This window comes from Heloderma suspectum, chromosome 11 (assembly GCF_057233095.1).
Source record: "Heloderma suspectum isolate Gila_16-S chromosome 11, 16-S_ref, whole genome shotgun sequence".
In the NCBI taxonomy this organism is placed as follows: Eukaryota; Metazoa; Chordata; class Lepidosauria; order Squamata; family Helodermatidae; genus Heloderma; species Heloderma suspectum.
The window spans coordinates 33,464,621-33,476,620 of record NC_139468.1 but is presented as its reverse complement, the minus strand read 5'-3'; the positions used below and the strand labels follow the sequence as shown (position 1 = coordinate 33,476,620).

The 12,000-nt window shown below is 44.0% G+C and overlaps 1 protein-coding gene across 3 annotated transcripts in view; it reads left to right on the top strand.

The window, feature by feature from the left end:
* Positions 1–11,766, top strand: part of SYNM (synemin) — a 38,589-nt gene extending 26,823 nt beyond the window's left edge. For all 3 annotated transcript variants that reach the window (XM_084817397.1, XM_084817398.1, XM_084817399.1), the window contains one exon: positions 3,313–11,766. In XM_084817397.1, the coding sequence (XP_084673523.1) occupies positions 3,313–7,247 (3,935 nt within the window). In that variant the 3' untranslated portion in view covers positions 7,248–11,766. The remainder of the gene's footprint in view (positions 1–3,312) is intronic.
* Positions 11,767–12,000: the final 234 nt, after the last annotated feature.

Sequence of the window (12,000 nt, the reverse complement as noted above, 5' to 3'; positions counted from 1 at the left end):
AGGTGAGGAGGGAAACTCCCTGAGGGAAGGGGGCGGGTGAGGGTGTCTTGCCCAAGGGCCATCGAAAACCTGGAGCTGGCTCTGCCTGCTTGCGTGTTTCCCGGTGGCATCTGGCTGGCCATTGTTAGGAACCGGATGCTGACCGACCTCGCCCTTGATTCAGTTGATCTTTGTAACTTTGCCAGTGGAGTGAAATGGAAATTCTAGGGGCCATTTCCTGTTTGTTTCTTAAATGGCTTAATGCCATCTCCGTCCCTAACATCCGAATGGAAGATTCCTAAATCGCAAAGGGGTATATGCATTCCCTGGACCGCTCAGTGCAGATCTCTCAGAGGATGATGGCGGTCATGATACATTCCATCGGGGGCTCATGGTCTGAGGCTGGCGACTGCCCTGGTGAGCTGCCGGGGTGGTTTGCGCGCCAAACACAAAGCCCTCTTCAGGCACAGAAGGGAATGGGTGTGGGGGTGCAACTCCAATGCTTGCTATTGGATGGCAGGATGAAGCCTGTGGGTTGGCTAGGCCTGGTACTAAATGCAAAGGCTCTGGCGTTCTGCGTTTGTCTGGTCAGCAAAGCAGTGCTTTCTGCCTGCTGTAGTTCAGGCTCCTGATTCCCCAGATTTTCCCACTCTAGAAATTGTCAGGGTGGACACTGAGCCCATAGAATCCCAGAGTAGTTCTGATTCTGAGGAAGAGCAGTCACTCCTGGGAGAGGAGCACGCTCCTCTTTCCCAGGGCCAACAGCTGACGGAGATTCCTCCCACCAGCATTCCTAGCTTAGATAGCAGTCCAGGGAGTGACAGAGCGCGGATAGCAGACTTGGTGGACACACGATGCCAACGCAGAGAGCGGCGCCAAACGGAGGGCGCAGAAAGGAGGCGTAGTGCCCGGTTGGCACGCAAACAACGGCTGTGCCCAGAGGATCCAAGGAAAAAGGGGAGGGACTCTCCCTAGTCCTTAAGTTCAGGGGTCTGCCAGTAATTCCTTTTCAAACGGGGACCAACTGTTCCAACTTAGGGCATAGGTACTGTGCTGCTCCGATCTAGTTGCAAACGGTAGAGTTGTTAAGTTGTAAAAGAAGAATAAAGCTTTGAAAGGAATCCCTTTGTCTGTGTCTGGACTTGGCTACTGGATTAGACTGAGAGAGGCCTCCAAGGAGCCCTTGACAGAAACACACTTTGGGGATCTGGACTTGAGAAAACAGCCTCTAAGACAGGGGCGGGAAACCTTTTTCAGCCCAACAGCCAGATTACATTTTGAAGAAGCTCTCGGGGGCTGCTTTTCCAGTGCTGGGCAGGAACAAAAAAAGCGTTTAAAGCCCAGAAATGCCAGTGTTACCAATTTATAGTCAGAAGCATGTCTACTCAGAAGTAAGCATGAGCAGCACACCTACTCATATGTAAGTAGGGCAAGCCTCTGGAGGACATGGCTCAGAAAGAAGAAGGATGGAATCACTCCGTAGCACTTTCAAACAGCATTTCTAATCAGAAGTAAGGATGAGCATCATGACTTATCAGAAGCAAGCAGGACACACCTCCTCAGGACAAGGCTCAGAAGGAAGGAGGATTTAATCACTCAGCAGCTTTCTCCTCTGGCTCCATCCCCTCTGCTCCACAGGGAAAAGCTCTTGTCCCTAATCTTTGTGCTTGGAACTCCGCCTTGAACCTCTCCCCTCTCTCTTCCTCACAACCTCTCCTCAAAACTGAACTTTTCCTTGAAGCCTTTGCTGATGAGAGATAAGTGCTTTCCTCTGCTAAGGGAGCCTTTTTCAGGGCTAAGCAGGGAAAAGCTCTTATCTCTGATCAGATGCTGATTGGAGGTAAGAGCTTCTCCCTCTGTGGCAGAGAGGGTGGGGCCAGTGGAAGAAGCTGCTGAGCCAGATGGGGAACCCAGGCATCCCTGCTCTAAGCCCTAAGAGTGTACAGTCTCAGTTGGGTTTTGCACTTTCCCTCCCTGGCAGCTGCAGTAATATCTCATAATTGCAGTCACTTGTTCTTTCATGCCCTAAACACAAAAATATTGGGGATTATACCAATCACTGAGCAGCACAGGGTTGGACCTGTTCCCGTCCCTGAGAATTCCTACTTTCAGTTTTTTTAAAAAATCAAGTTACTAGTTCTTATGCTTGTGAAGATATGTTTGAATGTGTATAGGCGATGCTTGGTGAAGTCTGGGAAGCAAAAAAAAAAAAAAGTTGCCTTTATGACATTTACAGGGGTGAGAGGGAGGGGCTTAGTGCCCCCTGTACAGCATCATGTCCATATATGTAGATGGGCACCTTACAAAGTAACATCAGGTTGATAGATCCCTTCCCTAACGAGCTTACCATCTATATTTTAATAGAGAGGGAAACAGCAGATGGAGGGCAGGATGCCAGGGGTGAGGGGAAGAGTTGAAGGTTATGCACAAACTCTAGGGTTTGGGCTCAGTTTCAGTAGAGTAAGGGGTCTGGGGGTCAGGGGTCACCCAAGGAACTCATGGAGAAGTTGTGTTTTGAGGAAGAGTGAGAGGAGAGGCTGAAGGAGGAGTTCCAGGAACAAAGATCAGTAAGGGAGAAAGGCCAAGGTTGGCTGAAGGCAGCAGGAGGCTTTCGGACCCTTGAGGGTGGTGGATGTGAAGGAGTGCTGATCATGAGCAGGGTGTATCCAGGGATAAGGGTGGGTAGAATGAATTAGCATACGTTTATTATTGATGAAAACAGTATCTGTTGCAGGATTCACTACGCAAAATAAAGAGAAATCATGCAAATTTGTACAATTCAGCTTTTCTTGCCACAGTTTTTTTTCTGGTCACATTGGTGCAGAATTCTGACCTTATTTTAGTTTGTAAAGTCTTGACTGATTGCTTTCACTGTCACAGCTGACTGTGAAAGCCACAGGAAATGTGTGCTTAGGATTAGCAGTTGGTAGCACATAATACCAGGGCTTCCTAGCAAATTGCTGTTGATAATTACGAATTTGGTATTTGCCTTGTGGTTCCATTACCCTGCATGCATACAAATATCATTTGGTTGTTGCTCTGCAGGTGCAAATCTCATTTGCTTTGGTGGTCAATGAATGAAGGGCCTTGTAACAAAGTGTATAGAAATGGAACCTCCCAAGATTATATAGTTGTTCATATTTGTCATCTATGTTTTCTGAAGATACACAAGAATGAATGGGTTTGACCACAAAACAGCATCCATTTTTTAACATTTTTAGATATGTTAATGTTGTGATTAGCTTTAAGCCAATTGTGTGTTGCCGTGTTTGAACATTACTTAAGTATATTATGTTAAAAGCCCTGGTTTTCATTTGTTTTATCTACTGGCAGGTGTCCGGAACATGCTTTATGAGTACAACAACCGCCACTCAGCTTATCAACAAGAGAAAGGCAAGAGAACTTTTCCTGCAATCCAAAATGTTGACAGAAGATATAAATTTCCTCTGACAAATATTAGCAGCTCTGAAGCTTATTTATCAAGGACAAAAAGTGGTGGAATGCAGGCAGCTGCTCCTGGGAAAATATTAAGAAGAGACACCTTCAGGCCTTCAGCAGCTACCAAAAAAGATGTAACTCGTGAGAGAACTCTGACAGAACAGAGGGAGATTCGAACCTTTATTCCACCCTATCTTATTAGCCGAGACAGTGAAGTTCTACAAAGAACATTTCCTGAAAGAAAGAGAGCTGGAGCTGGGAGTATTGTGACTTTTTCAAAAGAATCAACAGCAGGCCAGAAACACATGGCAAATATCTCCGAAAATGTGAAAGCAAAAGTGGGTATTTCTACATTACCATCTTACAGCCTAAGCTCCAGTTCTAAAGAAACTAAAAATGAGAGAACCACAGAAGGTATTCATACTAGAGTGAATGAACAAATCAAAGACAGTAAGTCAACGAAAGAGGAAAAACCTACTTTCCTAGAAGGAAGAGAGAGAAAAGAAATATTGGCCGAGAAAAGGACAGCTTCTGCAGTTCAGATTACTGAGAAATTGGCTGGAGCCGAAATAAATGTTAACTTTCAAAAGAAGACTGACATTAAAGGCATGGATGAAAAAAAGCATACAGTGGAAGAATTTACCATTAAAGATAACAGAAAGGAAGACAGGTTTATGGGTGATAAAACACCCAAGGAAGGAAGTTATTTAAGATGGGAAGAACAGATTAGAGTGGATACATCAGGAAAAAATCTTCCAGCAGATGTAAAGTTGGAGGAAAGTCGTGCTTTTCAAAGAGAGAAAAATGTGAGCATGGGAAGACGAAACCAAGCGGCTGAGATCCCCATCCATGCAGAAGTGTATACTCATGGCCAAATATTGAAGAACAATAATGTAGAAATAACATTACAAGACTTGAAACCTTCTGGAAAACAGAAGAATGAAGCTGCATCTAAACTCACCAGAGAACCTAATCAAGATGGAGTGAATGAAGAAGAAAGCTCTAAAGTGGGTAACTTGCTTACAGAAAGTATAGCAGAAAACATAGTTTCTGACATTCTTAAAGGTTTTGTGCAGAAATCTTCTGTTGCAGAACCTCCCCCTGAGACCAAAGACTCCTCCTTTGAAAAGAAAGAAGTTTCTGAGGATGGAAAAGTGAAGACTGAGATCACTATACAGTCCACAGTTCAAGATGACTTGGATGTTTCTGATGAGCTTGATCTGGGAAGTGTCTTAAAGAGAGATGTTAAAAAAGTGCTGGAAGAAAATAAAGGAACTCTAGCTGAAGGTGTAATAGAAGATATCATTAACGCTGGGGTGAAAGGAATGGAAGGCAAAGGAAAAAGGACTGTTCAAGTTGAGATAGTTGAGGAACAGCTAGGAACTACAGCTGACGAAAAAATGGAATTTTCAACACCGTTTGAAGTAGAGGAAGCAGAAGATACATTACCCATTATGGAAGGACATCGATACTATGGTGATGAAGAGAAAGCTGCCATGAGTGCTGCCAAGGATGTTAAACAAAAACAACCTAGTGTGGTTGTGTCTCATGTGGAAGAAGTATCCGAGGGGGATGATGTAGTTGATGAAGAAAAGTACTTTGTGTCGACTCCAGATGAATACCCCATGGGTCATGAGCAAGATGAAGGCTCCATCTATGGTCAAATCCATATTGAAGAAGAATCAACCGTTAAGTATTCCTGGCAAGATGAATTTCTGCAGGGATCTCAAACAAGGATAAATGAAAGTATGGGTTCACCAGAGCTGATTTACGAAGTGATGGGAGGAAAGGAAAGTGCTTTTATTTCAAAGGAGGACCCTCTGCAGGAACAGGTGGCGCATGCTGAATCCATTGTTATTGAGAAAGAGATAAAAATCCCGCCTGAATTTCATAAGTCAATAAAGGGTCTCTTTTCTCAGGAGTCAAAGGACCCTAAACATCAGTTGAAGGAGGCATTGGAAAAGCTTGAAGACACTCTCCCAGAAAGTGTAAAACAGGAACTCTCTGCATTAACAAAAGAGAGCCAGGCTGATTCAAGTAGCTTGGAAGTGGATATTAAAAAAGTGGAGCATGCCAAAAAAGGTGGATTGGTTACTATAGTTGCAGAAGTCAATCTGTCCCAGACCCTTGACTCTGACCAGTTCAACATGGAATTTCTTGGCAAAGATGTGGCTGATGAGCTAAAGTTGCCAACACAGTCACGAAGTGAAGGTGGTTTTGATGAATACAGGAAGCAAGAGTCGGAAAGCTGTGGTGATGGTAAAAATAAAATTGGAATAGATGTTTCTTCCACACCTTGGACTATAGAAGAGGTTTCTAGCTCAGCCAAACTAAGCAGCAGTGATAGGATGGAATATCTTTCTGATGAACAAGTTATCCATCAAGGCCCAGCTCTCAAAAGTGTGAAAGCTAATAGCAGAGAAGAAGAATATCCTTCAGAAGGGTCCTTCGATATTAACAGACATATACGGCAAATTGTAGTCGGTCCAACAGAAATTCGCAGAACTGAGCACATCCTATATGAAGGTCCTATGTCTGAAACACTGGAGTTTGGGACAGGAGCATCAGCAGATGTCAGTCAGTCCATAAAGGAATTCAAACTCGGCCCTGAAGAAATTCAGACCATGGAAAAAGTAATTTATAGAGGGCCTGTTCATAAAACTGTGGAACTGAGCAGTTCTGAAAGTCCTGCTCAGGCACAGTTTTCAACTGATATTAGGTCCTCTAAACACATCACATTGGGTTCAAACCAAATTGTTGAAGAAATTGTTTTTGAGGGGCAGGCTTCAGACTTGTCATCAGTTAAGAGCTGTGAGGCTCTTTTGCAGATGAAGGGGCCTGCAGAAACCAGCAGATCGATAAGGCGCATTCAAATAGATCCCAAAGAAATACATACTGAACAAGTTGTATATGAAGGGCCCATTTTTGGACATGCGGAGCTCAGCAGCGCTGAAGACTTTATTCCTACTGAAGAGTCTTTAAGGCATATTAGGCTAGGACAGAAAGACACCCAAATATCTGACCAAACTGTATATGAAGAATCTTCCCACAAGACAACTGAACCTGGTCTTTGCAAGGAGGGGGTGCGGGATACTAATACTACTTTCAGGCACATTAAGATAAGTCCAAAGGAATTTGTAACTGAGCAGATTGTTTTTACAGGGCCCACTTCTGAGCAGCAGCTGGAGTTCAGTGAACAGGGACAGATTTTCTCTTCTGAAGGGTCAGTAAGCCACATTAAATTAGGGCAGAAGGAAGTTCGGAGTAGCAAGAATGTCATGTACCAAGGTTCTGTTTTGGAATCTTCAGGTGTCAGTTCTTCAGGGGAAGACATTTTGGAAGAAGGAGGTCCCACAGAGATCAGTAGATCAATGCAGCACATCCAGCTGAGCCCCAGTGAAACTGTAACCGAGCAGATTGTATTCCACGGTCCTGTCTCTGAAACACTGAGTTTTGGCACTGCAGATCTTTCCCCGACAGATGGGCCCTCTGAAAACAGCCAGTCTGTTGGGCATATAAAGATAGGACCTAAGGAAGCATCCTTTACCTTTCAGATGGATGTAACTAACGTGGTAGGGGGAGGACAAGAAGCTACAATTCTCGTACCGAACAGGAAAGGAGCAGATACCTATCAGTTGGAGGGCGCCATGAAGGATGGCCAGAAAGACACTGGAATTGAACAAATATCGGAGGAGTCGACATTTGATCAAACTGTTCAGCTGCAAAGGATGGTAGACCAAAGATCGGTTATTTCTGATGAGAAGAAGATTGCCCTTCTCTACTTGAATGAGAATGAGGGGGAAGATGAGGATGATGGACCTTGGTTCTAAAAAAGATTTTCAAGTGTTTTTTTTTTAAATCTAGGAGCTTAAATACCATTCATATATAGTTGTCTTTAAAAAAAAAAAAAAGCAAGGGGATACTTTTACACTTTGGCCATCAACAATGAACTTGTGGTTTTGAACATAAGTTTTCTTATACAGCAGTATGGGTTTTTTAGCAGGAGCTCTTGAATGCACGTGTGTTCACTTGTTAAACCATGACATTAGATTTCTTTGGGCTAATGCTGTAGAGTCTGAAAGGCTGCCCTTTTTTAAAAACACACACACACATGTTTTCTTGGTTTGAGAGAGTATTTGAGTATCTCATTTAAGTTTAGAAATATCAGTGGCCGCAGCAGATTGGAGAAACCTACTTACTTGGGACTGGTCTGGAGTAAGTGTGTTGCAGCCTACACCATGCAGACAGGCTAGTTTAATTTCCAGATACTCAAATACAACAGATTATACTTATTTTGGAGATAACTCATTATGATTGCAAGTTACGCAAAGGTGGTTCTAAAAGATATCTAGCACAACTGTGTTGCCAGGCTACCCAAGTAATCACTCCTGTGTCAAATATGCCTTTCAGAAGGAAGTGACCAAAAGGAATACAGGAAGCTCCCTTAGGTCAAGTCAGACCATTTGTTCATGTAGCTCACTGTGGTCTGTACTGACTGACAGTGGATCTCCAGAGTTTCAGACAGGGGGTCTTTCCCAGCCCTACCTGGAGATTCCAGGGATTGAACCTGGGATCGGTTGCATGCAAAGCAGGTGCCCTACCACTAAGTCACAACCAGTGGCGGCTGATACCGATTGGGGCTGGTGGGGCAGAGAACAAGGCAGATGCTTAATATTCTACTGTCAGACGGGGATGGGAGATCATGGATGGCACCCAGAAGCTGCACGCCGTGCATTGGAGCAAATATACCTGAGGGGGAGGGGGGATCTCTCTGCCACAAGTGCATGGGGGACAGGCAGGGGGTGGTCGCTGCCCCATTCACCCCAAATATAGAGCTGCCTCTGGCTACAACCCTTCACTAGACCAAATTAATGCAGGATAAGAGAGGGGGAGTGAAAACTTGGTGAGTTGACAGAGGTGAAATACCTTATTTCTCTTTCTCGCTCGATCTCTCTCTCACACACACACACACACACACACACACAAAGTGACACACACACTTTGCCAAAACAGATTATAGTCGGCATATTTTACTGGTAATGCCCATTTCATTATTAGGACCTTTATACATTTCCACAGAAATAGAATTAAAGTGCATCTGTTAAATTCGTGGGCCAGGCTGCTCTTAAAGGCAGGAGCAGGGCCAGTAAAAAAGGTGGGCTCCCTGTTCAAAGTGTATTCCACTGAGCACTACCCCCGCACAACTCCCGTTCGCTGAAATGGGTGTAGCCAAGTTTGGAGCATTCACCATTAACCTGCACTAAATGTCTTGTATCCAGTTGCCATAACGCACATCATTGTGATAAGAGTGCTGGAGGTTAGAGCTTCCTCACTAGAAGAAAACAAACGCGATCCATAAGAGCAGCTGCATTTGGTGGTGGCAAATAAACATGAATCATCACAGAAACTGCAGCCCAAATGTGAATGTTTTCTTATATAAATTTCTAATTCCATTAATATGCAAGGAGTAGTGAGATGCATTCATAGAATCATAGAATAGTAGGGTTGGAAGGGGCCTACAAGGCCATCGAGTCCAACCCCCTGCTCAATGCAGGAATCCAAGTCAGAGCATCCCTGACAGGTGGCTGTCCAGCCTCGCCTTGAATGCCTCCAGTGTGGGAGAGCCCACCACCTCCCTCGGTCATGGGCTCCATTGTCATATTGCTCCAACAGTTAGGGAGTTTTTCCTGACGTCCAGCCAGAATCTGGCTTCCTGTCACTTGAGCCCATGATTTTGTCTCCTGCACTTTGGGATGATGGAGAAGAGATCCTGGCCTTCCTCTCTGTGACAGCCTGGCTTGGAATTTGTTAGGGGAGAAAAGAGAAAATCCAACACAAAGCTACAGCATCGCTTGTAAATTAGGAACAGTCCTGCTGGATTGGACCAACAGTCCATTTAGTCCTGCCTCCTCTTTCCAACCAGATGCCTCCAGAAAGCCCACACATAGGGGATAAAGAGAATAGTGCTGTTCCCCTCTTGCCTCCAGCAACTGGTTGTCAGTGAATGTTGAGTCGGGGCTAAGCTTCCTGAATTTGTCTAACCTTCATTTTAAATCCATTTAAGCCAGTGAAATGCTGACTTTTTACGAGAGAGTAAACGCACCAAGGAAGGAGCCAGGCTCATGACTTGATATGGCTGCCTTACAGAGTACAGGGTCAGACAAAAAAAGAACATCCAAAATAACCTGGTGGAAAAAAGAGACAAAGTCTCGATGTTAAAAAATAAATAAATTCATATATATAGCTCTAGGGCTACTTCAAGGAATAAAGTGATATATTTTTTACATTGGGTTGCCATATAGGGTGGCCCGATGCCCTACTTTACAGAGGATGGTACTCTTTGAAAGGCTGTGAGAGGACAGCTCTGTTTGAAGAAAGGAAAGGAAAGGAAAGGTTCCTCTTGTGCAAGCACCGAGTCATTACTGACCCTTAGAGGGACGCCGTTTTTCCCCGGCATTTTCCTGGCAGACTGTATAGTGGGGTGGTTTGCCATTGCCTTCCCCAGTCCTAACTACCTTTCCCCCAGCAAGCTGGGTACTCATTTTACCGACCTCGGAAGGATGGAGGGCTGAGTCGACCTGAGCGGGCTACCTGAAAACCAGCTTCTGCTGGGATCGAACTCAGGTCGTGGGGAGAGAGTCTCGGTTGCATTACTGCCGCCTACCACTATTGGAAGGGCTGTCCAGTCCAAATCCAGCTTAGAGATAACCCTAAGGAGGGAGAGCTGGCCCTTGAAATTGCCCATCCAGAATTAACACCTGGACAGCAGGCGCACAGTCTATCTAGTCACCGTATTCCCCACAACATTGGGGTGTACTGTATTTCTATTTTAATTACAGTAATTATTTCTAAATTTGCATCTATACGTGTGAATTAGCATATGCAACTTGTATGCAAATCTATCTCCTCTTTTTGTTTTTACTTTATAGACTCAGTAATATCACCGGTCTCTCTAGCCTGGTATTGTCTATTCTAACAGGCAATCGCTCTCCACGGTCTCAGACAAGGGTCTTAGCCCTACCTGGAGACACTGGGGATTGAACCTGGGACCTTGTGAATGCAAAGCATGCGCTCTACCACTGAGCAAGCTATGGCTCCCCCAAGAGGAATTTTACAGTGGGCTGTTTAAAGCTGAACATGAACTTACGGATTTAAATTTAGGGTATAAACAGTGGAGGCTGGTGGCTCCGATTTTGGTGGGTCTGTGAATCCATTTTGGGTTTCAGTCAGAACTCTAAAGGAGCTGTCCAAAGTTCTGGCTCCTATCCCTCAGATAGGTGCAGAACCTTGGATAGCTCCTTTAGAGTTCTGGCTGGCTCTGACTGAAACCCAAAATGGATACACAGCCCCACTGAAACCGGAGCCACCAGCCTCCACTGGATGTAACCATATTTCATTTTAGATTTTCTACACCTATAACTGAAAATGCTTTCATATAGCTCTATTAACACAATCTGGCACTTGCTTGATGTTGGGGTTTTTTTGTCCAGAGAGAATGCAACTCACTAGGGTCTAACCCGTCTTTATACATATCAGAATATATGCTAATCTGTTTTATTTAAAAGTTGTATTTTAATAGCATGGAGCTAGAAAGATTAATAACATTGCTTCAGGCAATGGTACTCATAGGCAGTTTATTCAAACTTTTTTTTTCTTTAATTGAAGATGAATAGCGTGGAGTTTTGGGGGGGAAATATTTTATTCAATATATATGCCTGAGGTAATTTACCTCAAAAGTGGGGCACTTTTTCCCCTTCTTAGTGCTGCAAACCTAAGCACATTTTGAAAGCAAATTCCCTTTCAAGTGAGGGTTTCTTCCAAGGAAATGCTTTTAATATGTGTTAGTATAACACAGGCCCTGATCCAGCCGAGCATAGTTGGCACTAAGTTCCATTGAAAGCAATGGGAGCTGAGTTAGCTGAAACTACTGGTTTGGGGCCATAGGGTAGTATCCAATGTTAGCCTTACGTAAAGTAGAGCCATTGAAATGAATGAAGCCTAAGTTAGTCATGACTGACTTGCCCCATTCATTTCAGTGGGTCTACTCTACATAGGACTAACATTGGATACTACCCATAGTCTTGAAGTATATGATATCCATGCAAGTGAAATGGAGAGGGAATTCATTCGAATTCTAGTATGAAAGCTGCAACTCTATAAGATTGCTACAGTAGGTGTTTTCAAAGGCTGTAGACATGTTGAAACTGGGTGGATTAATGTAAGGTGGAATTTTGTAGACTGTTTCTGTCCTGGTTAGTTATAATGCAGTGTGTGCTTCTGTGATGGTTTTAAAAAAGCTGTTGTGACTTTGCACTTTTCTTCTGTCAACTATTAAAACATTGAAAATGACTGAGACTGTTTCACTGGCTCTCTTGAGAAATGTCAGCATATTTGTCTGTTTTAAAAAAACGTCATTAAAAGATCAATTACAGAACAACAACAAAAACAGGTTTTATATCTGCTCTGAGACTCTTTGTTTGGATAAGTGGGGAACAGTTCTGCAAGCACTTAAATGCCACAGTTCAGCACACAGGTGTGCTTATGCTTGCTGAACTCTGTGAGTTTTGGTGTGCCCACCTGTCA